General features: G+C 37.6%; 1 protein-coding gene across 1 annotated transcript in view; it reads right to left on the bottom strand.

Moving 5' to 3' along the window:
• Nucleotides 1-25,763, bottom strand: part of GDPD1 (glycerophosphodiester phosphodiesterase domain containing 1) — a 38,104-nt gene that overhangs the window by 11,221 nt on the left and 1,120 nt on the right. The window contains exons 2-6 of the mRNA XM_010594282.3: nucleotides 17,719-17,761; nucleotides 5,492-5,627; nucleotides 4,149-4,194; nucleotides 971-1,089; nucleotides 367-456 (exon numbers count right to left, since the gene is read on the bottom strand). Coding sequence (XP_010592584.3) covers nucleotides 367-456; nucleotides 971-1,089; nucleotides 4,149-4,194; nucleotides 5,492-5,627; nucleotides 17,719-17,761 — 434 coding nt within the window. The remainder of the gene's footprint in view (nucleotides 1-366; nucleotides 457-970; nucleotides 1,090-4,148; nucleotides 4,195-5,491; nucleotides 5,628-17,718; nucleotides 17,762-25,763) is intronic.

Raw genomic sequence — 25,763 nt, 5'->3', positions numbered from 1 at the left:
ATAAAACATTAAAAGACAGAAATCATATTTTGTTTTATAATGTACATAATAAAATGTTGGTAAACAACTAATGAATATTGGTGTGTAGAAATAATAATTCTGTGAACCAATCCAATTACACTGAACTTAAACTGCAAAGTTCAAATCCATTATCCCTATTAGTAAATTCCTGCCTAGTTACCTCCCCCCAGTATCATCTGTCTTTGTATCAAGGCTATGAAAAAAAAAAGTATTCCCCCCAGTATCATCTGTCTTTGTATCAAGGCTATGAAAAAAAAAAGTATTACAATAATAACCTATCACTCATAGATACTCAAGAACAACAAAGACAGGTCATTCCGGTTTTTTTTTTTTTTTGGAGCTTACCTCTTTATAGCACTTTTTTACAATTTCATAACTGGCATTACCCCACACTGTTATGTGTTCTCGTTTGTACTGCTTCACCAATTCTGAAACCTGAAAGTGAAAATTCAAAACTTAATCCAATATGTCTGTTTGTTAACCCATTTACATTATTTCACTTTAAAAACAGATTACAACTATCTGCCAGTGGATAGTATAAAATTTTGGAAGAACCTCTACGTAAATTCAGATTACCTTATAAAATATAAGAAATTATTTACATTTTACCATTATACAATTCATTACATAGTATAGAACTATTTCGGAATTTGACATAAACTAATTACAAACGAAATAAGTTAAACAAGAAGTTAATTATACAAATGCCAGCATGATTGGTTCACAGGAGTTCACTTTTCTCCATGACTGAGACATGATAACTATCTCCGAAAACAGGCTCTCCTATAGTAAAGTGATCTCTTTCTCAAGGACATTATTTAAAACAATACCGATCCCTCTAGTATGTCATTTCCCTCAGCACTGTCAATCTATGCAGTCACCTATTCTAGCCTTATTTAGTTTGTGAAAACTGATGTAACACACCCAGAGGAGGCAATGCTGTAAGTACCTTCTTAATCAGCATACTGTTGTTGACTTTAATATCGATGTTAATGGGAGTGTTAGGGAAGGCCTCAAAAACTTCCTTCAGTAATGGAATTCGGTTATCTTTTCCTTCACACTGGCATGCTGAGAAAGCAAGATTTTAGATGTATTTTTAGAGGATAACTTTTACTTTTTTGATGATTAGAAAAGCTATAGGACATTTAGTAAAGTTGCAGGACATTTATGAAATGATGAAAAGTATGAAGAAGAAAAGAAAAATCATCCAAAATCCCACAACTTGGACATAACCATTGCAACCATTTGGTGCACTTCTTCTACTCTTTTTTTCTGATGCATCATTTAATATAGTGTGTCTACAAATTTTAACCTCATCTTTTCCCATAAGTAAAAATAAATATTTTGATGTTGATACACTGGTTTCTGTCACTTATAACGTAAAAAGTCTGAGCACAATATTCTCGTTTTGCTCTGCTCTATACAGTAGCCACCAGCCACGTAAAAAAGCAGTTACTGTCAAGTCATCTCTGGCTCATGGCAATCTCGGGTGTGTCAGACCAGTTACTGTCAAGTCATCTCTGGCTCATGGCAATCTCGGGTGTGTCAGACCAGTTACTGTCAAGTCATCTCTGGCTCATGGCAATCTCGGGTGTGTCAGACCAGTTACTGTCAAGTCATCTCTGGCTCATGGCAATCTCGTGCGTGTCAGACCAGTTACTGTCAAGTCATCTCTGGCTCATGGCAATCTCGTGCGTGTCAGACCAGTTACTGTCAAGTCATCTCTGGCTCATGGCAATCTCGTGCGTGTCAGACCAGTTACTGTCAAGTCATCTCTGGCTCATGGCAATCTCGTGCGTGTCAGACCAGTTACTGTCAAGTCATCTCTGGCTCATGGCAATCTCGTGCGTGTCAGACCAGTTACTGTCAAGTCATCTCTGGCTCATGGCAATCTCGGGTGTGTCAGACCAGTTACTGTCAAGTCATCTCTGGCTCATGGCAATCTCGGGTGTGTCAGACCAGTTACTGTCAAGTCATCTCTGGCTCATGGCAATCTCGGGTGTGTCAGACCAGTTACTGTCAAGTCATCTCTGGCTCATGGCCATCTCGGGTGTGTCAGACCAGTTACTGTCAAGTCATCTCTGGCTCATGGCAATCTCGGGTGTGTCAGACCAGTTACTGTCAAGTCATCTCTGGCTCATGGCAATCTCGTGCGTGTCAGACCAGTTACTGTCAAGTCATCTCTGGCTCATGGCAATCTCGTGCGTGTCAGACCAGTTACTGTCAAGTCATCTCTGGCTCATGGCAATCTCGTGCGTGTCAGACCAGTTACTGTCAAGTCATCTCTGGCTCATGGCAATCTCGTGTGTGTCAGACCAGTTACTGTCAAGTCATCTCTGGCTCATGGCAATCTCAGGTGTGTCAGACCAGTTACTGTCAAGTCATCTCTGGCTCATGGCAATCTCGTGTGTGTCAGACCAGTTACTGTCAAGTCATCTCTGGCTCACGGCAATCTCGTGTGTGTCAGACTAGCACTGTGCTCCACAGGATTTTCAATAGCTGCTTTTTCAGAAGGTGATCATCAGGTCTTTCTTCCAAGGCACCTCTGGGTGGGCTTGAACCTCCAACTTTTCAGTTAGCAGCTGAGTGTGTTAACCATCTGAACTATCCAGGAGCTATTTAAATTGGAATTAATTAAAATGAAATAAAATTAAAAATTCAGTTCCTTAATTGCACTAGCCACATGTCAAGTGCCCACTGGCTATTGTGTTGGGTGGCCCCAAAACAGGACATTCCCATCCTTGCAGAAAGTTCTCTTGTTCACTGTTCTAGTTAAGTAAGCATTTTTGTTAGCATCTAAGTGTGAAAAAATTAATACAGCAGTCAAAGAGAATTGCCTTGGGGCAATACCTATTCCTACTCAAGTAAGATATATGTAAGGATCAGCTTAGAAAAATGTTAAATGACAGAAAAGGATCAACTTTGGAGCAGTGAAATGACACATTATGCAATAAAAATAATACTGCATCTAATAGTAGGAGAACAAGGAAATTAAAATGTGTGCTAAGAAAAAAAAAAAAACGTGTGCTAAAGAGATGTGAAGATATTTCAATTAGATGCCTGAGCTTGCCTAGAGTGTAGAAAAATGGTTGGAACAAAAGAAGTTTGTCTCCAGTATTGTTCTGGGCAGTGGATAACCAGCTGGGAAATGTGAGGCTAAAAAAGGAAAACAGCAGAAAAACGGGGATGATAATCAAGGAGTATGCCACAGGACCAACTGGGTGATGGAATATATGAAGTGGCCCCTATAGCATGCCAGAACTTTAATAAAACGATAATCATAGTCAACTCTAGATTATTCAAATTACACATTCTTCATGAGAAAAGGTTACTTTCAAGTAAAAGAGATAACAACAAACCCTTTGCTTAACATATTTTTATGTTCTTTCTTTAAGTTTACTTCTTAATGTAGCATATGGCCCACCAAACAACCTTTTAAAAGAGAATACTTAAATTACTACTCTGTTAAAGTTGTAAACCACAAAGAGAGCAAGAGGCCTTAAATTTGTACTCCTCTAAAAATTGATAGGCTCTCCAGTATTCAAAGAAAAGTGAGGAAGAGTTCTGAGCAGGGGGGTAGGGTGAAAAAACTGAACAACTATCTGACTAATATGAGTCAAGTTTTTACAGTACAGGCAGTCACTGGGTTACAAATGTTGAACTTACGTACAACCATAGTTCTGAACCAACCCCTATAAAGCCTATTATATTAAAAACTTGACATACATACAATGGTTTATAATAACAAATGGGTGCTACTTTGTGACATGCATCAAAACAATATTATTACTACTGTATTATTATGTTAAAGATGTTTTAGTGTATCTGGAAGTGTTTCTTTAAATGTTTTTTATACATAGGAGTATACACTGTATACTACATACTTAGACGAACATTTGACTAACTGACATTAGATACGAACTGTAACTGTTCCAACTTAGGTACAAATTCGACTTAAAGATAGATTTAGGAATGGAACTCATTCGTAATCTGAGGACTGCTTATACTTTGAGTGTAGTACTTTTTTCCAGAACTTACTATGATAAGAGAGCACACATGCATATTTATTCTCTACATAAATAAATGTACTTAATGTAAATGTTTAGGCTGAAAATGGGAAATATTACCTCTTTGAAATGTGACATCCAATTTGTCAAGGTAAGGTGGAAGCTCCTTTAAAAGATAAAATTTTTAAAAAGTTAGCTCTCAAAAAAAAAAACTTATTTTAGTGTCTTATATTAAGGAAGAAAATATTTTGCTTCTTCAAAACACAAAAGAACAAAGCACTACATATGTCTACATAGAGCATGCCTTGACAGAACTTCCCCAGTGGCCAATTATTCCCTATAATTACTCCTATCACCTACACGAAAAAGAACTCTGTTCTTTACACAAAGATTTTAGTAAATAAATATCAAGAACAGACAATTCAAAGAAAAAAAAAATTACTAACAATGGTAGGGAGAATATGCAAGGAAATTAATATTAAAATTTAATCTAGCAAATTTTGGGTGTGATTATAGTGCCCAATCATTGCAAAGGTACAGCAAAATGGGGCTTCTAACATCTATCAGACATTACCAAAACCAAGCCCTCTGCTGTCAAGTTGATTCCGACTCGTAGGGACCCTACAGGACAGAGTAGAACTCCCCATAGAGTTTCCAAGGAGCACCTAGTGGCTTAGAACTCTGTTAAAAAGTAGGCTGACAATAGCAACTTACAACATATATTAAGACACTATAATACTCTTAACCTTTTACCAAATAATTTCCTTTCGGAGAGTTTGTTTAGGGAATCAATTTTAAATACAGAGAAAACCTTATCTTCATGTAAATATCATTAATAAATATAAAAATCATTTTATATATGTATTTATAAATACATCTTTAAGAATAACTTTATGTAAGTAAATATAGAGAAAGCTTTGTCTTTACATATAAAGGTGCTCAGTATGGTGGTGTATATATAGTGAAAACTTAGAACCAATCTAAATGTTCAGTAATAGAGAAATGGTTAAAAATAACATATCCACTCAATAAAATAATATGTAGTCATTTCAAATGTTTATGAAAAATAAGCATGAAAAACGCTTTTCATACTATAAGATTAAAGTATTTCAAAAACACAATATACATAATATACAGTGAGCTCAAAACTAAGTAAAAAACACACAGGCAGTATCCTGTTAAAGCACCAAGTTTTCTACGTCAAATCAGTTGAACTACAGTAGTTTCATATTTAAGGAATTTGGTAATTTTATTAAAATATTTACAAAAACAAGTCTCCATAGATGCGTTCGTATAGTATGAATCCTCACTAGAAAGTCAGAATAGTTTTTTAAAATTTCCTTTGACATTTATTATTTAACCATTATCACTTACTTTTTATTATTATTAAGGCAACGTCTGGCATTCACTGTTTTTAAAAATTTTAGAGGCCCATAGCTTGTTTCTCACACATTTTGACTTACACAGTACTTGAGATCAGAGATGTTTACATTGACTCCAGTTGATCTCCTCAGATTCTCATCATGTGACACTACAACCTGTTTATCTTTTGTGATATGGCAGTCCAGTTCCAGCATATCAGTTCCAACTGTAACTGCACTGGAGAAATAAAAAGAATAATGAGAAACACAGTAATAATTCTTAAACATAAGTAAACATTTAGGTTACATACATTACAAGTAAAAATTTGGAGTTACAAATCAACATAGCAAAAAATCCTATAATAATGAAATATCTCCTTATTACTGACATCTATTACCATTTGTTGTTGTTGCTGTTGTGTGTCATCGACTGGATTCTGACTCAGATGACCCTAGGAGACAGAGTGGAACTGCCCCAGAGGGTTTCCTAGGCTGTAATCTTCATGGGAACAGACTGCCATTTCTTTTCTCTCACAGAGCCACTGGCTAGGTTCCAACTTCCCACCTTTCACTTAGTAGCCAAGTGCTTAACCACTGTGTAGCCAGGGCTCCTTTATTATGATTTATCAATATGAAAATACAGGTAGCCTCGAACTTATGCATTTGAGTTATGACAAAATACTCTACGACTGTCTTTTTTTTTTTTTTTTTTACATCTTACCTTTAGTAACATGTACTACACACAATGTTTCAAGTTAGTAATTTGCTGCCCAAAGACAAATAAAGATCGGATTTATAAAAATACCAAAAGTAAACGGCAATAATATAGAAAATTTTTTTTAAAATGAGGTCTTTGACTCATGTCAGAACTGACTTACAACAGAGTAGTTGTCAGAATGTAGCTCCGTTGTAAGTGGAGGACCACCTGTACTCTAAATCTAGAATAAGAGAATCATGTTGCCTCATTTCCATAACCAGCTACCCTTAATTCTGGCAACCTAATATAATGGAAAGAACACTGGACCAAGTTATGAGTCCCAGTTCCTGCTTTGCTTTGGGTGCCAGCTTCTGCTTTGCTATGAACTTGCTTTATGACTTTGGCAAGTAAATTCCCCTCTCTGGGCCTACAGAGGATACCAGAAAGATGTTTACTGGTGTTTTATTGACTATGCAAAGGCAATTTGACTGTGTGGATCGTAACAAATTATGAATAACATTGCAAAGAATGGGAATTCTAGAACACTTAATCATGTTCATGCAAAACCTGTACATAGTCCAAGAGGCAACTGTTTGAACAGAACAAAGGAATACTGTGTGGTTTAAAACCAGGAAATGTGTGTGTTAGGGTCGTATTCTTATACCATACCTACTCAATCTGTATGCTGAGCAAATAATCTGAGAAGCTGGACTGTATGAAGAAGAACATGGCATCAGGATTAGAGGAAGACACACTAACAACCTGCAGATGACACCACCTTACTTGCTGAAAGTGAAGAGGACTTGAAGTACTTACTGATGAAGATCAAAGACCACAGCCTTTAGTATGGATTACACCTCAACATAAAGGAAACAAAAATCCCCGGAATCTTAAAAGCTAGCAAGGGGCCATCTAAGATGCATCAATTGGTCCCAACACACCTGGAGCAAAGGAGAATAAAGAACACCAAAGACACAAGGAAAATAGCAGCCCAAGAGACAGAAAGGGCCACATAAACCAGAGACTGCATCAGCCTGAGACCAGAAGAACTAGACTCCATCAGCCCAGCTACCACCAATGACAGCCCTAACAGGGAACACAACAGTGTCCCTGACAGAGCAGGAGAAAAGTGGGGTGCAGAACTCAAATTCACATAAAAAGAACAGACTTAATGGTCTGACTGAAACTGGAGGAATTCCAGAAGACATAGCCCCCAGACTCTCTGTTAACCCAGAACCAAAACCATTCCCAAAGCCAATTCTTCAGACAAAGATTAGATTGGACTCTAAGACATAAAATGATACTCGTGAAGAGTGTGCTTCTTACTTCAAGTAGATACATGAGACTAAATGGGCAGCTCCTGTCTGGAGACTAGATGAGAAGGCAGAAAGGGACGGGAGCTGGTTGAATGGACACAGGAAATCTGGGGTAGAAAGGAGGAATGTGCTAACATATTACGGGGATAGTAACTAGGGTCGCATAGCAATGTATGTATAAATTTTTGTATGAGAAACTAACTTGACCTGTAAACTTTCACTTAAAGCACAATTAAAAAAAGAAAACAAAAATCCTCAAAACTGGACCAATAAACAACATCATGATAAATGGAGAAAATATTGAAGTTGTCAAGGATTTCATTTTATTTGGATACACAATCAATACCCATGGGAGGAACAGTCAAGAAATCAAACGATGCATTGCATTACGCAAATCCGCGGCAAAAAATCTCTTTGAAGTGTTCAAAAGCAAAGATGTCACTTGAAGGACTAAGCTGTGCCTGGTGTTTTCAATCACCTCATATGCATGTAAAAGCTGGACAATGAATAGAGAAGACCAAAGAAGAATCCATGCCTTTGAATTATGGTGTTGGCAAAAAATATCGAATATACCATGGACTGCCAGAAGAACGAACAAACCTGTCTTGGAAAACGTACAGCCAGAATGCTCATTAGAAGTGAGAATGGCATGACTTCAGCTCACATACTTTGGACATGTTATCAGGAGGGATTAATCGCTGGAGAAGGACATCTTGCTTGGTAAAGTAGAGGGTCAGCAAAAAAAAGGAAGACCCTCACCAAGATGAACTGACACAGTGACTGCAACAATGGGCTCAAGCGTAACAACGATCACAAGGATGGCACAGGACTGGGCTGTGTTTCGTCCTGTTGTACACAGGGCCACTACGAATCAGAACCGACTTGACAGCACCTAACAACAACCCTATGACCGAGCATTTCCACTTTTGCTAAGTATATCCTCAAGGGGAACAGTGCCTTTGGCCATCAAAAAACATGTTCAAGATTATTTTACACATTATATATGAACCTTACAGACATATATCGAAAGAAAGGAAAGCCAAAAATAAGTCTGCATATGTTAGAATAGGCAAAACCGATCAATGATAATAAAAGCAAAAACACCAAACCCATCGAGTTGATTTCAACCTATAGTAATTCATTTGGACAGAGGAGACTCATAGGGTTTCCAAGGAGCAGCTGGTGAATTCAAACTGCCAACTTTTTGGTTAGCAGCCAAACATTTAGCCACTGCGCCACCAGGTCTCCACCAACGGTAATAGAAATTGAAATTATGGCTGTCTAGGGACTGCAGGGGGAAAGAATGGCCTAGAAGGGTTGTAAGGGAGCTTTCAGGGATACTAGAAATATTCTTTTTCTTGAACTTGGTGGTGGTTACAAAAAATGTACACTTAAGATTTGTGAACTTTAGTCAATGTACATTATAGATACCACAATTACAAGGTTTTTTGCTTTTTTTTTTAAAGTCTTTCTTCCTCCCCATACTTAGCTAACTCACACTTGTCCTTTAGGTCTAAGCTTAGAAACCACTACCTCAGAATACCTTCCTTAATCCTCCGCAGACTGGATTAGGTCTCCTTTTTACATACTGCCAGGTTGCCAGATCTCCCTGTGGCACCCTGTTCTTATTCTATCATAGTATAGTACCCATCACACTGTTTTGAATTTATTTATTTGTTTTTCCCCAATCTGCCCAATTAGACATGAGCTCTTTGAAGAGAGTTTGTGGACTATGTCTTGTTTACTGCTTAGGCACAGGGCCTTGCACAGCAGGTACTCCATAAATATTTGTTAAATGTTGAATGAGTGGATGAGAAGAGAGAGTTCTCTATCATGTAAAATGTCTACGTTATTGTTAGGTGCCGTTGAGTTGGTTCATTGCTATGCCTTAGCCCATTGTTGCAGCCACTGTGTCTGTCTATCTCGTTGAGGGTCTTCCTCTTTTAGCTGACCCTCTACTTTACCAAGAATGATGTCCTTCTCCAGAGACTGAGCCTTCCTGATAAATGCCCAAAGTGTGTGAGACAAAGTCTTACCATCCTTCCTTCTAAGGCATATTCTGGCTGTCCATGGCAGATAACATTTCAAGGTTGAAGGAAAATTAAACATGGGTGGGGCAGAGAGAAAGTTTTAGAAAGAAACACTTTTTAAAACTCAAGAATGCAAAAAGTAAGAGCTTGAGTGGGCAGGGTAGGGTAAGAAAATATAAAAGTAGATAAATTACAATTGTACAGTATATTCCCATGCACTTAAATTGTTTTCTAGTGGTTTCATATAAGGTCATGTCTCTACAACTTGATATTAAGTTCCTAGAGAGGAAGGGCCTATGTCTGTTCCATATTTTCTAACATTCAAGCATATTGTGGGTATTCAGCACATTTTTAAACGAGTGAAGTGAAGCCACATTTTAATTATCAGCATCCATTAACCTTTTGGAAACCCTGGTGGCATAGTGGTTAAGAGCTATGGCTGCTAATGAAAAGGTCAGCAGTTCAAACCCACCAGGCACTCCTTGGAAACTCTACGGGTCAGTTCTACTCTGTCATATAGGGCTATGAGTTGGAATCGACTTGACAGCAGTAGGTTTTTTTTTTTTTTTTTTTAATTAGCCTTTTACATTTTAATGATTACACAAGCCAAAAAAAAAAAAAAAACCATTGCTGTCAAGTTAATTCCGACTCATAGCGACCACACAGGACAGAGCAGAACTGCCCGGTAGGGTTTCCAAGGCTGTAAATCTTTACAGAAGCAGACTGCCACATCTTTCTCCAGTGGAGTAGCTGGTGGGTTCGAACTGCTGACCTTTCTGTTAGCAGCCAAGCACATAACCACTGCTCCACCAGGGCTCCTTGAGCCATTAGTACTAAGATATAAACGATAAAGTCTTTAAATTTATGTGTTCTCTTCTAAAGGATATTTATCTTTAAAGAGAACGTTTGTTTGCTAGCTTTGTGTTTGCTAAAACCACAAATGTAGAAAAATAAAGCCTGAAATAAAATATTCAAACAAAAACAGTCTTTAGGTTGGGAGAATTATTTTTCTGTATTTTTAAGTTTTCTTAAATATTGTTGTTATATTGTACTTAATTTTTTTAAAAGAGTAAAAAATATAGAAACTGTAAGCAACATATATAACCAGCAAATAGTTCTAAGACAAAATTCTAAGATCCTTTATATAGCTTAAAAAAAAAAAAAATTGGTTTACTGATTTTTGGCCATGAGCATGTATTACCTTGTTTTTTTTCTTTTTGTTTTGGTAAGAGTGTATGGAGACTAAAAACCGACGCTATCTATATTTCCCTGTATTTTATACAAACACACACAAATATGTGTATATGACCTAAGAAACCTTTCTAAGTATAAATTTTGCCTTTAGCTGAAATGTTGACTTTTTTTGTGTGTGTGTGCTTTAAGTGAAAGTTTAAAAAACAGGTCAGTCTCTCATACAAAAATTTACACACGCCTTGCTATACACTCCTAATTGCTCTCCCTCTGATGAGATAGCACAGTTCTTCCCTCCATTCTCTCTCCTCATGTACATTCGGGTAGCTTCTGGACACCTCTGCCCTCTCATCTCCCCTCCCAACAGGAGATGCCAACATAGTCCCATGTGTCGACTTGATCCGATAAGCTTGTTCTTCACCAGCCTCATTTTCCACCCGGTCCGATCCCTGTCTGAAGAGTTGGCTTTGGGAAAGGTTCCTGCCCTGGGGTAACAGAAGGTCTGGGGTCCATGGCCCCCGGGGCTCCTCCAGTCCCAGTCTGACCATTAAGTCTGGTCTTTTTACGAGAATTTGGAGTCTGCATCCCACTGCTCTCCTGCTCCCTCAGGGTTTCTCTGTTGAGTTCCCTGTCAGGGCAGTCATCGGTTGTGGCCAGGTACCATCTAGCTCTTCTGGTCTCAGGCTGACGTAGTCTCTGGTTTATGTGGTCCTTTTTGTCTCTTAGGCTCATAATTATTTTGTGCCTTTGGTGTTCTTCATTCTTCCTTGTTCCAGGTGGGTTGAGACCCATTGATGAATCTTAGATGGCCGCTTGATAGCGTTTAAGACCCCAGATGCCACTCTTCAAAGTGGGATGCAGAATGTTTTCTTAATAGATTTTATTATGCCAATTGACTTAGATGTCCCCTGAAACCATGTTGCCCATTTTTTAGGAATGTTTAGGAATTGTATGAAAAATATTTTCTACATATTGTATATTTACCTTATTAACAAGAAAATAAATAAAAAATTGGAGCATATGTAAGTGTATCTAGAACAATTTGTAAATTATCCCAAATTTGCTATGCAAATAACTAGAACATAGTGGGAAGTGAAAAATCTTTTATCACTTTGGCCTTCAAAATGTTCTATAGATAACATGCATCTACCTCAATTAAAACATCAGATATTTTATAGCTGAGCTTCTGACAAGCTGATGATAAACACAAGAAAAAAGTCAGGGAAGCCAAGGCTTCTAAATGTCTAGAAGGAACAAAACAAAACAAAACAAAATTCTGGCTTTAAAAGATGTGCAAAGTACCTAAAACTTCAGAGAAGTATTTAATCCTTATAACATTGAGGTTGTATTATTATTTCCATCCCATAGATTAGATAATTAGTATTGCATTAACTAGATATTTTTAAAAAAATTTATCATGAAAACCAGGTCACTGATTAATTACTTTGACTGTCTGCCAACTTACACTCCCAGCTATTGCTAATACAATTTGTTTCTTTCTCTTACCATTCATGTTAATACCACAGGGATCTAACTGTCCTATGGGTATTTACAAAGGCGGCCTGGTTTAATAACCTAGTTCTATTAGCCCTTAAGAACCAGATTTTAAGTACTCAAGGGCTTAGCGACTCTGTATGTGTGTGTGTTTTATAATTCCTTAGTTTTTTGCTCTGTGGTTACTGTGGATAGAGCTCTGTCCCCTTCATCTCTCTTTTGCTAATATCCTGCTTTGTCCTTGAATGCCCCATTCCATATGTCATTCATTAAGCAACTTGTGAGGGCTTACTAGTGTCAGACCCTGAGCCAGGTATTAGGTTGTGAAAGATTATAAAGATTCCTGATCCTGAGGAATTAAAGAGGACCCATATTCATAATCTAAGGGAGATGGTGTTTGTGAAAGCATTTTATAAACCACACTGAAGTACTTTTTATACAATCAGGTGATGCAATTATTTCTCCTTGTCAGTCCTAATTATTTCTTCAGCCCCACTATAACATGAATTAATTTTCCATACATTCCTAAGGTCCTTTCAATTTCCTAGACACACCTTGTCCATATAGTCGCACATCTTTTTTTTGGGGGGGGGGGTGGTAAATATGTATGAACAAAACATTGATCATTTCAACATCTTCTCATGCACAATTCAGTGATACTGTCTGCGTCACATTATGTAGCCTCACATCTTAATCTCAAACTTCCACATTTTTAAAATAGCTTCTTTTTCTCTATCAAATGTTATCTCTCATGGACTGACTTGTGTCCCCAAAAATATATATTAAAGTCCTGGTCCTTATACCTGTGGATATGATCTTTTTGTTATGTTCATGAGGCCACAGGGTAGAGTACCCCTTTACAGTGAATGATTTAGCCTATGGTCCTGGTTCTGAGAGTAGGACCACAACTGAGACCAATAGTGAGGGCTGACCCAACTAAGAAGGATCACCTGGAGGCCAGTGCTAACTGAGCCTCAGGAGGCATGATAAGGCCTGATTTCTTGCCCATGTGGCATGCCACACATGGGCTTTGGGGTATAAAAATGGCTGGCTGTGGGTCCTTATGGTGCTAGGCAGAGCATTTTTAGCATAAATTTTCAGTCCACCTAATTAGGCCTGCCTGGCTAGAGGGAGATGGTCAGAAGGTAGGTCACCCTATTTTTAAGTCCCTCACCTATAGCACAAAGTGGGGTGTCTGTGGAAGAGTCATATGTCTGTCCAGACAGCCTTCTCAAGTTGGGGGGATGTTCAAATGCATCCACATTTGTTCTGCCATGCTGTCTGCTTCTTATTGTAAGTAACAAAAGCTATTTTTCATGTGCTAACACTTTGAGAGTGTCTGGTGTGCTTAGACTCTGATTGGAAGGACATGATCAATGTCAGTGATTGGTGCCCTATTTCTAATGGCTTTCTTTCTAATTAGAAATTGGAGACAAACTGTGTGTGTCACATAGAGGTCATACCAGGGTCAGGTAGGTCCTAAACCTAATCACATCTGAGTTATAAAAAGAGCAGCATAAACACAGAGACACATATGGGGGAAGACAGACACCAAGAAATGCCAAGGAACTCTCCCTAGAGCCAAGCCTTGAACTGTGAGAAAAATAATTTCTGTTTTTTAAAGCCACCACTTGAGGTATTTTTTTTTATCACAGCAGCACTATGTAACTAAGACAATAGCTCATCAATTTCTGCTTACTATGCTTTATGCGTCCCGATTCCTTAACCACACTTCCCACACCTATTATTTATACTGTCTAATCTCTTCTTCCCCTCCATGTCGTAATATGTATGCTTTGTGACATTTATGTCTAAATATATAAATAAGATCTAAACTGGTGATTATATTTTTACTTATCTTTCCCTCACCTACTCATCCTATCAAAGTTATACTTAAGCGCAGTGTCTGTCTTCTACAGATTGTGTATTACAACTCTTTATCTTTGTAATATATAGTACCTTGAAAATAGTATCCTTAAACAATTTTTCTTGTTGCTTATGAAGCAGGGATGTTAAAAAACAAGCAAAACTTCCAAGTGCTGTCTAGTGTCTATCCTAGTAATGAAAAACTAGTAGAATTATTTACTTCTTTTCTTAGCTCACTGTCAGGAGAGCAAGATTAATCGGAAGAAAGCTATTTAACTACTCTTCTCCCAAATCTTGACAACTAATAACTCTTTCATATCTGTTGATAAAGGAAATTAGACTATACAGGTAGTCCCGTCTTACGATGTATTTGAGTTAAGACGAACTGCACTTGCGATCATCCTTTTTTTTAAATACATCTTATTATTAGTAATATGTACTACACACAATGTTGTAGCACGTAATTTGCTGCTATTATCATTCTCAGATGTAATGCTTCCCGCTCCCAAAGACAAAGATGTGATTTATAAACATACTGATAATAAAAAGCAATAATAATGAAAACTAAAAAAGATTAGGTATTCGACTTATGTCAGAACTGATTTACAACAGAGTAGTCGTCAGAACAGAACCCTGCCATAAGTTGGGGACTACCTGTATGTTCTTCTAGGGCCTTTAAAATTTCAGGAAAGCTATGTCATCACATGAAAAGTAAATTGAAAGAAAAAGTACAACAAGGAGCACTCACTGATATCAAGAGCACTAATATAAAACAAAAAAGCAAACAAAACAAAACTAAAAACCAACCACCACCACCAACAAAAAATTTGAAAAAAAGAGGTTAAAGTTAAAGCATTTTTAATTTAGGTTTTATATAAATTTCGAAGTCAATTAACAAGCAGTCTTACAAATACAGCTAATAAACATTTATAATTACATATAAAAGAGTTGCTCTCTTCTTCTCAAGTATCAGAAAAACTAGGCAAAAAAAGTTATATAAAGCAGCCACATGGTAGTTAGAGAAGGCTGTGGCACTTTTCAATAGTTATTGTTTGAATAAAACAGTTGAAGACCTGCTAAGGACAGGAAGGAGGCCTGGTGGTGAGCAGTGGTTAAGAGCTCAGCTGCTAACCAAAAGGGCGGAAGTTTGAATCCACCAGCTGCCCCCTGGAGATCCTATGGGGCAGCTCTACTCTGTCCTACAGGGTTGCTATGAGTCGGAATCAACTCGATAGCAACAGTTTTGGTTTAAACATAGGAAGGAGTCCCTGGGCAGCACAAATAGTTAAATGCTCAACTACTAACTGAAAGGTTGGCAGTTCGAACCCACCCAGAGGCACCTCGGAATTCAGGCCTGGCTGTTTGCTTCCAAAAGGTCACAACACTGAAAACCCTATGGAGCAGTTCTACTCTGCACACATGGGGTCGCCATGAGTCAGAATCAACTTGATGGCAACTAACAAAGCAACAACAAAGACATGAAATCATAATGTTGTATTTAACTAACAAAAACCATCTAAATTAGATATCCTTTGAATATAAAAAAAAAAAATTTTTCAGAGGATAAACATTTTCAAAGATAAAAAATGTTTGTGGTATTTTCAAATGTACCATTCACAGACCCATAAAGGGTAGTTGGTAAAAATCTGACAAAGAATACAGAAGAAAAGCTTACAAAATAATATACAGTTGATCCTCATTCACAGACTCCATATTTGCGAATTTGCTAAAATGTGTTTATAATCTCAAAATCAATACAGTACCTTTGCAGTCATTTGTGCACATGCACAGGGCTGTGAAAAATTAAGTCCCTCAACATGCACATTGCCAACTGAGGCTGAACAGGGTGACGCTCTGCCTTATTTCAGCTCTCATACTGTAAACAAGTATCCTTTTTGTGGTATATTTAGTGTAATTTTTGTGTGTGCTGTTTGTGCTTTTTGTTGGTGATTCTGCTATTTCAAATGGCCCCAAAGCATACTGCTGAAGCGCTGTCTAGTGTTCCCAAGTGCAAGAAGGTTGTGATGTGCCTTACAGAGAAAATACATGTGTTACATAAGCTTTGTTCAAGCATGAGTATAGTGCTGTTGGCCACAAGTTCAATGTTAATGAACCAACAATAGATATTAAATAAGGTGTCTTTAAACAGAAACACACATAAAACAAGATTATGTGTGGAATGGCTGATGGTAATGTGACCAGAGGCTTGCAGGAGCCTAACCCTGTATTTTCCCTAGGAGTAATGGTTCAACATGCGCTAATTCTGCGTTTACTTTCTAGAGCATTAACCAGTCAACTCTGATTCTTGGCAACCCCGTGTGTGTCAGTAGAACTGTGCTCCATAGGGTTTCCAATGGCTGATTTTTGGGAAGTAGACTGCCAGGTCTTTCTTCCAAGGTTCCTCTGGGTGAACTCAAACTTCCTACCTTTTGGTTAGCAGCTGAGCACGTTAACAGTTTGCACCAACCAGGGAGATTCCTTTGTAGAATAGAACCACCATGAATAACAGTAATTTCCTGAACTTTAAACATAAAGACTGCTGAAGTCACTTAAAGTTATAAGCAGTTCTTTTCCAAGTCATATATTTCACCTACATTCTGGTCAGTGAATATTTGATAAATTATAATGTGTGTGTGTATGTATCTCAGTGGAAACTGTACATGTAAGATTACGTATCTATATTTAGCTATAACGAGCTAAACAGATATAAATTCTCAACAGGGAAAAGAATTTAAATAAAGTAATTTATTCTATTTCATAGTCTATAACAAGAGGAAAGATTTTTCATTTTTTGGACCTGTAAGAGACTTTTCAAACCATAGTCAAAAGGCATCCTACTATATAGCACAGGTAGAGTAAGGGGTGACAAATACAAACAGGATAAATTTAGATAAAACTAGAACACACAGAAGCAGTGCCACTGAAATTAAGATATCTTTGAACGAATGAGAAGCAGAAAACTTATATTTTCTCGATTTCTTAGCCCTAATTATATACATAAAAATTGTTCAAAAATTAGAAAATATTTTTCTTACTAAATATGGATAAGTAATATCTTCCCTTGGGTTTAATTTTTCACATTCTCTATTTTTCAGGGAAGAGGCAGTGTTCTCAACATTACCACAGACTGATGAAAATCATTTACTCTAAGACACAGAACAAGATATTAATCAGCTTTCATTCCTGTCTGTCCTGTTGTTTCTCTCTGAAGTGCTGTAAAAGACATCCAGATGACACATGACTAATTTATAAACAGAAAATATTTTAACTTTACCTTATTTAAAAAATAAGATAAACATTCATGAGGCCATAAAGAAGAGTGACCAGATTGCAGGTGCAGCTCAGTATAAAAATTACTGGGTAGAAAGACACAAAATCTTGTTCATAAACAGTAGCTAATGTACCATTGTTTCATTTTCTCCTTTTCTCTTCTCTCCAAGACTAATTAGCATTATAAACAGTATGTTCCTTGTTACAAATGTCTTCTTTCAGCTTTGGAACTACAGTATCTTTTGATAACCCAAAACTCTGATCTAGATTTTTCAATTGTACAGAAGCCAACACTCTTTATAACACTTCAGACTGTATTAAAAAAGAGTAATTTTAACAAAATAGAAACAACTATCACATGTGGATGTTACATGTACATTATCTTCACTCCGTGAGTCATCATTTTAAACTGTTTAAAAAAAAACTGTTAAAAAAAAAAAAAAGAGTACCGTTTTACATACTTACTGCTGAAAAGCTGCCATTGTATTCTCCAAATTTTCTCCAGCACCTGTGAAAATATTAAACTTCATTTACTTAGCTATTCTGACCATTTCATTTTTCCAGAAATTCATCTTAATAAGATACATCAAGTGAATCCTGGTGCTTATATATTATAAAACCCATATAGACATTAAAGCTGTTTTAAAGAGTGTAATGTATTTTTTAGTTACAACAGGAAGACTCAAACATCAAAACACAGCCATAGCAAATATCAATGCAGGGGGTTAGAAGATCTAAATATGATTTTTTTTTTTTAAGTTATAATACCTGCTTATTTGTCATACGAGAGAAGAGGGCTTGGTACACACACACACACACACACACACACACACACACACACATACACTCACTCACACACTCTCACCTCCTCAGACGGTTAACTGTCTCTCCTCTGCATTCCCATCGTCTCCTATGCATACCTCTACTACAGCATTTACCACATTATAGCATAAATTATGTACTTGTTTCCCTCTTCTGCCTTTCCCATGAATTCCTTGAAAGAAATTTCTGTGTTTTAGTCGCCTTTGGCTGAAGGCAGTGTGTGCAGTGGTTGAGGGTAGGGCTCTGGACTTGGGATGGCTGGTCTCAAATCTACCTGCTACCTGTGTGGCTTTGGGAAAGTTATCCCTCTATGGCTACGAGAATGTGTATCTATGAGAATGAGGATAACGATGGCACCTACCTCACAGAACTGGGATAATTAAATGATTTCACTTGTAAAGTGCCATGCTTCATCATTTAAAAAAGACAGTTTTTGACTTTTTAACATTTCTGAATTTAGAGTGTATTTTACAACGAATTGCGTTTCATAGTTCAAGGTTTTCCTTCTTGGCAGTACATAGAAAATTGTGCATCTTACAATAAATGGCATTAGATTCAATGGAATACTACACGTGAACATTCAGTGAATGTTAAGGATTATCCTTATTTATTACTGCTGCCATCACCATAGTACCTGAAAAGGCTAGGTACTTGGTGAATGTCTATAGACTCTAGTAATAATACTGCAGTGAAAAAAAGGACACAGATCTAGATGTGACCACACTGGATGATAAAAAATTACCTAATACTAAATACTAGGTGAGGGCATTGGAGCCCTGGTGGTGTAGCAACTAAGAGCTCGGCTGCTAACCAAATCCACCAACTGCTCCTTGGAAACCCCATGTGGCAGTTCTACTCTGTCCTCTAGGGTTGCTATGAGTCAGAATCAACTAAATGGCAATAGGTAGGTGAGGGCATTGGTGGTTCGGTGATAGAATTCTCACCTTCCATGAGGGAGACCTGGTTAGATTCCCAGCCAGTGCACCCATGTGCAGCCACCATCCGTCAGTGGAGGCCTGTGTGTTGCTCTGATGCTGAACGGCTTTCAGTGGAGCTTCCAGACTAAGACAGTCTAGGAAGAAAGCCCTGAAAACCTACTTCTGAAAATCAGCCAGTGAAAATCCTATGGATCAATGCAACTGATCATGGGTGTGGTGCAGGACTGGGCAGTATTTCATTCAGTTGTGCATAGGGTCACCATGCATTGGGCCAACTCAACAGCAGCTAAAAATAACATCGAGGGAACCTATTCTGCACCACTGCTGTTTCCACCTCATGAAGGAAAACTCTATACCTTAGGAAGAGGAAAAGGAGAAGGCCTCAGTTTTAGTGTTAACATCAATCTAGAGAGGGCATTACAGTCTAAATTTAGCCCTATGAGTAATAATGCTGATATTTTGACTATATCATGATGGTATTTTCTTTCTAAATTGGTTCTAAACTTGGGAAGGGACAGTAAGTAAGCAGTGTTATTTTTTAGCCTTCTCAAATCCCAACAGCAAGGACTTTGTCTTATACGTCTTTTAGAATACTCCACAAAATAGTGTTCAATAAGTACTATGTTTGAAATGATATTATATCCGAAAATTGTTTCAAAATAATCTTAGGTGAGGATTGGTTGGTCATGACTTGATAATTGTTTGCAGCTGGATGACAGGTTCATGGATGTTTACTACTTTTGTATATGTTTGAAACGTACCATAATCAAAAATTCAAAAGACACTTATTGTTTCATTTCTTAGTTTGGGGGAAAGAAATTAGGAAAAATAAATTCAGTAATCTGAAATAAGTACATTTCCCCCAGTCAGCAAAATTTTTACTACTAATATTTATATTCAGTCTAACTTCTTATGTCTTTTATGTCTACTTTCCATTTAATTTTAATTGTAATTCATTTAAACCTAACAGGTTAAATATACAAACATTATTATTTAAGATTTTTTTTCCAACTATTTTATAAGCTTACTAAATTACATACCACCACCAAATAAAATATTGAAAAGGTGGCTCCGTTTTTAACAACAATATATAAACCAGATACTGCGCTTAGCACTTTATATATTATTTCATTAAAATCCTCACCACCGAGTAGCATCTGGGGTCTTAAAAGCCTGTGAGCGGCCATCTAGGATATTTCACTGCTCTCACCCCTTCGGGAGTAAGGAAGAATGAAAAAAACTAAAGATACGAGTGAAAGACTAGTCCAAAGGACTAATGGACTACATCTACCATGGCCTCCACCAGACTGAGTCCAGTAAAACTAGATGGTACCCGGCTACCACCACTGACTGCTCTGACGGGGATCATAACAGAGGATTCTTGGACAGAGCTGGACAAAAATGTAGAACAAAATTCTAACTCATAAAGAAAGACAAGACTTGCTGGCCTGACAGAGACTGGAGAAACCCTGAGAATATGGCCCTGGGATACCCTTTCAGCTCAGTAATGAGGTCACTCCTGAGGTTCACCCTTCAGCCAAAGGCTGAGCACGCTCATGCAACAAAACAAGACTAAAGGGATGCGCCAGCCCTGGGGCAGGGACTGGAAGGCAGAGGGAACAGGAAAGCTAGTAATAGGAACTCGGGGTTGAGAAGGAAGTGTTGACATGTCATGGGGTTGTTAACCAAAGTCATAGAACAATGTGTGTACTAACTGTTTGATGAGAAACTAGTCTGCTCTGTAAACCTTCATCTAAAGTAAAATAAAAAATAAAATAAAATCCTCACCACCACCCTATGAGGTATTATTATTCCCAGATAAAATCTAGCTGAGGTCACACAGCCAACGAAGGGAACTGTGATTCAAGCATAAGCAGTATAACTTCAAAGTCCACCTTAGTTTTTTACCACTATGATGGTTAAGGTTATGTGTCAACTTGGCTGGGCCACGATCCTGAGTGGTTTGGAAGAAATCATGTAATCATCTTCCATTTTGTTATCTGATATGAGCAGCCAATCAGTTGATAAGGCAATCAGTTTACATGGGGGTGTGGCCTGCATTCAATACATATAGATGTTCTGCCAATACTCTCTCTGGATCCTGCATTTGACTTGTCATTCTCTGATCTCTGGGACATAAGCAACAGCCTGCTGACCGACCTGCAGATCTTGAGATTTGCCAGCTCCCACAGCCCTGTGAGCCAGCAGCCTTCCGCCTGACCTGCCGATTTCGGGTTCCTCAGCCCCTGCAACCACATAAGTGAGGAGAAGCCTCCAGCCTGATGACTGACCCACAGATTTGGGACTTGCCAACCTCCACAACTCTCCTCCCTGTACATACATATTTGTATATACATGCACACACACACGCACACACGTACTTCAGGAGTCCTGGCAGCACAGCAGTTAAGAGCTACAGCTAACCCAAAAGGTCAGCAGTTCGAATTCACCAGCCACTCCTTGGAAACCCTATGGGGCAGTTCTACTCTGTCCTATAGGATCTCTATGAGTTAGAATAGACTTGACAGCAATGGGTTTGGTTTTTTCTCTGTTTATATATGCTTCACTGGTTTTGCTCCTCTAGAGAACTCAGCCTAAGACAGCCACTAACTATGCTGTAGCTTCTATGGTATCATTCATATATCACCTTTATTTCAGCTTTATAGATAAGTTATTCATTTTGGTCCTTATTCCACATCTATCTTCTATTTGTTTATAGAGCTTGAAGTTAAATTCCACAAATACCCACAAATTACTTATTAGATCCATACGGTGAAAGCCTAGAGAGTAACTAAGGAACTAATTAAGACTTATGTCATTCCTCTCCAAGAGCTATTTGGTGGTAGCTCTTCTTTCATGAAATGGTTTGAATTACTTTTCTCTCCAAATGTGCATATCATTCACAGAAGCAGGCTTTTTCTTAATTCCTTCCCCCACCATAAGCAGCTTAAAGAATGTCTAGCTCTTATGCAAATAACCACCCCACATACACACAGATGTTTAATTTTTAATTAGTATGAAATGTGGAAGTGAATAAGCCCCCATCATAGATTCACCATACTGTCCTAACATCACTTGCTCATAATTTCTCTGCATATGTCCCTGTATTTCCTTCTTCACCAGTTTACATTCCTCACTTCTTTGAGAAAACCTTCTCTGAAATTTCCAATTCATTCTTTTTATTCCTTCACTATTTTTTATACAGTCCAACTTTCATTCTACATTAACTCTTCCTCCCACATATAGTGTTTCAGAACTACTTTGTGATTGGTTAGTTTCTGGCAGGGTAGAAAAAGTAAAAGAAACATTCTCTTTTGTATCCTTAACTAGATTTATGCTATGAAGGAAAGAAATATCTGTCCAGTTTCCTTTTTATCTTTCTAATGTTTTATATTCCAATAAATGTTCAATAAACAATGTAGACTTGTTTTACAGTCATGTTCCAACCACCATTAACACCTTTGTATGCATGACATATATATGTGTATGTATGTATTTATGTATGAGAACATGTGTGATGTTTATAAAGGCATGGAGAAATATGACAACATGCACCAGCCATAAAAGAGCAACCTTCAAAATTAAGCATTTTTTAATATTGAAAAGAAAAGCTTAATGCAAATAAAACATATCCTCATATTTGAGAATATGATCCTATTTCAGCCCAAAATGGAGTCATTCAGCAAATTAAGCAACTAAGTAAGTTCTTCATTCATTTCTAAAACTCTCACTCCATGCATTCACCCAACATCCATACTATGCCTATGAAGCAGTTATAGATTGAATTGTGCCCCCCAAAGTATGTTGTAAATCCTAACTTCTATGCCCGTGGTTATAATCCCATTTGGGAACAAGTTTTCTTCTAAATTAATGAGGCAAGATTAGTGTAGAGTGTGTCTTGAGTTAATCTCTTGCAAGAGGTAAAAGGAACAGATTAGGCAAGCAGAGATGGGGGAAAGATTGATGACAAGCCACACGGAGATCTCCAAGGAACCCGGAAACAGAAGCTGAAGAGACAAGGACCTTTCTCCTGAGCTGACAGAGAACTCCTTCTCATAGCACCAGCACCCTGAATTCGGACTTCCGGCCTCCTTAACTGTGAGAAAATAAATTTGTTTGTTAAAGCCATCCACTTGTGGTATCTCTGTTACAGCAGCACTAAGATAACTAAGACAGTGGTTTAAGTACGAGCACAAAGAGCACAGAAGGATTAGAGATGACATACAAAAGAGTATATTGCCATCTAGGTTCCCTGAAACACTAAACAATTGTTTCTATATTCCAAGGGGGGTGGGGGAGAACTAGTGAATTTATATTTGTAGATACAAGAAAAAGATTAAATATATTACTATAGCTATTATATTATAATCTGCCTTTACAACTGTGTGCCATAAAGCCGGCTAGTGCTATTAAATAAATGATAAATGACTGCACTGCTAATAAGCTATAGTATGAATGAGTTAGCCAATTGGGAAAAAAAGTCCTCACTTTTGACAAGTGAGGAAGAGTTCCCTGAAAATAGGAATGAGGAAATAAGAATTAAAGAGAACCGATATCCTGATATAAGACATGTTTCAGAGTGCAGTAGCAGAATGCTACTTCCAGAGACACTTTTGAGACTTCAGTTGGTGCCTCACTTTCCTCCTTGAACAAACAATTAAAGTTTACGGCCCAGAAGCAGACAAACTGGGTCCAAGAACAATCCCTGTTCGATTCCTGGCCGATTCACCTCATGTGCAGCCACTACCCGTCTGTCAGAAGAGGCTTACACGTTGCTATGATGCTGAGCAGATTTTAGAGGAGCTTCCAGACTAATATAGACTAGGAAGAAATCTACTTGTGAAAATCAGCCAATGAAAACTTCATGGATCACAAGGGTCCAATCTGCAGCTGATCATGGGGATGGTGCAGGACTGGGCAGTGTTTAGTTCTGGGATCACCAGGAGTGGGGCAGGGGGAGTGTCTTGACAGCATCTAACAACAACACTTGGAGAGTATTTTCAACGGAAGCATGTTAAGCACTAACACACAAGAACTTACCACAGTGCTTTTAGGACCATCATACGATAAAGACATTTTGAGTGTGCAGATACTTGACAAGGTTCTCATGAAAGGTTTAGTTACACCTTTGAATACAGAAATACTGATGCTACATGTACAAATAATGAATGGAAAATTTTATATAAGGGGTTAAGCTGAAATCACTGAAATGATTTACTGTCTAGGGGGAGAAATATTTTTTAAAGTATTTCCAACAGTAAATGAGAATCGGAGACCTAGCTTATCCTGGCTTTAACACTTGCTATGTTAATCTAGAGTGCATTTTTAAAAATTTCCTTTTTGGTTGTTGCTGAGAATATACAAGCAGAGCATTCACCAATTCAACAATTTCTACACAGAAAATTCAGTGACGCTGATTACATTCTTTAAGTTGTACAACTATTTTCACTCTCTTTTTCTGAATTGTTCCTTCTCCACTAACATAAACTCACACCCCCTAAGTTTCTTATCTAATCTTTCAAGGTGCTGTTGTGAATTTGATCCCATAAAGATAGTTCTTAAAAGAGCACAATGTTCAACACAGACTATTTAGAGTACATTTTAAGCCTCTTAGACTTTGGTGATTTTTCACCTGTAGAGTACCACACATTCTTAGAGATTAACAGGTATTTCTTCTGAAACAAAATTTAGATTATCCATAACGACAGCTTGGATAGCTTTTTAGAGGATCTAGTTTTTTTTTAAGGGCCTTTTTCTATTTTAAATTTGTAAACACAACTGCAGTGTGAACTGCCTATCCTTAGAATAAGAACAACCCGTTGGTGTCAAGTTGATTCCAACTCATAGTGACCTTACAGGACAGAGTAGAACTGCTCCATAGGGTTTCCAAGGAGTGCCTGGTGGATTCCACCTGCCAACCTTTTGGTTAGCAGTCGTAGCTCTTAACCACTACACCATAGAATAAGATTACTATTATTGAAAATCGCTTCTATGGCAACAACTGAAACACAAAAAGTTGGTTTCTGGTTCCAGTGGTTGAAGGCACATCCTAATTATTTACCTATTAAAACAGACTAACCAAATAAGCAGTAACTACATTTTATAGCTGATGACCCTTTAAAATCTTTGATGCTTTTCATGAATGGGAGGATAGGATAACTATGTACTGAAGTCACTCTTAAAATTTGTGGTTAACTGATAAAACCATACCAAACCTGCTTTTGCCACCCAGAGACCTTCATAAAATTATACAGAAGTATGCTTATGTATATATATATATTTTTGTGACATTTTAAATTCACGGCAGTGGTGGGTGGTTAGTACTTGCCAATTCTTGTTAGAAACGAGGTCATGGGACTCAATCAAATTTTAGACTGCAAATTGCAACCAATTTTAATCTAGTTTAACATTCATCTCTAAAGAACAGTTTAAAAAAACTCAGAAAACAAAAAATAAAAAACAAACTCATTGCTACCGAGTGGATTCCAACTCAAAGCGACCCTACAGGACAGAGTAGAACTGTCCTCACAGGGTTTCCAAAGCTGTAAATCTCTCCAGAAGCAGACTGCCACATCTTTCTCTCACTGACCAGCTGGTAGGTTCAAACCGCCGAAACCGAGAGCTTTAGCCATCAAGCCACCAGGGCACCTTGAAGAATGGTTAAGATTGACTGAAATAAGCCTATTTCACAACATTTTATACGTCATGCTTGAAATGCAATGAAGACACATTATTATGCAATCATGAAGA

Source organism: Loxodonta africana, chromosome 18 (genome assembly GCF_030014295.1).
Source record: "Loxodonta africana isolate mLoxAfr1 chromosome 18, mLoxAfr1.hap2, whole genome shotgun sequence".
NCBI classification, from domain to species: Eukaryota; Metazoa; Chordata; class Mammalia; order Proboscidea; family Elephantidae; genus Loxodonta; species Loxodonta africana.
This window is presented reverse-complemented; position numbering and strand designations above follow the sequence as displayed.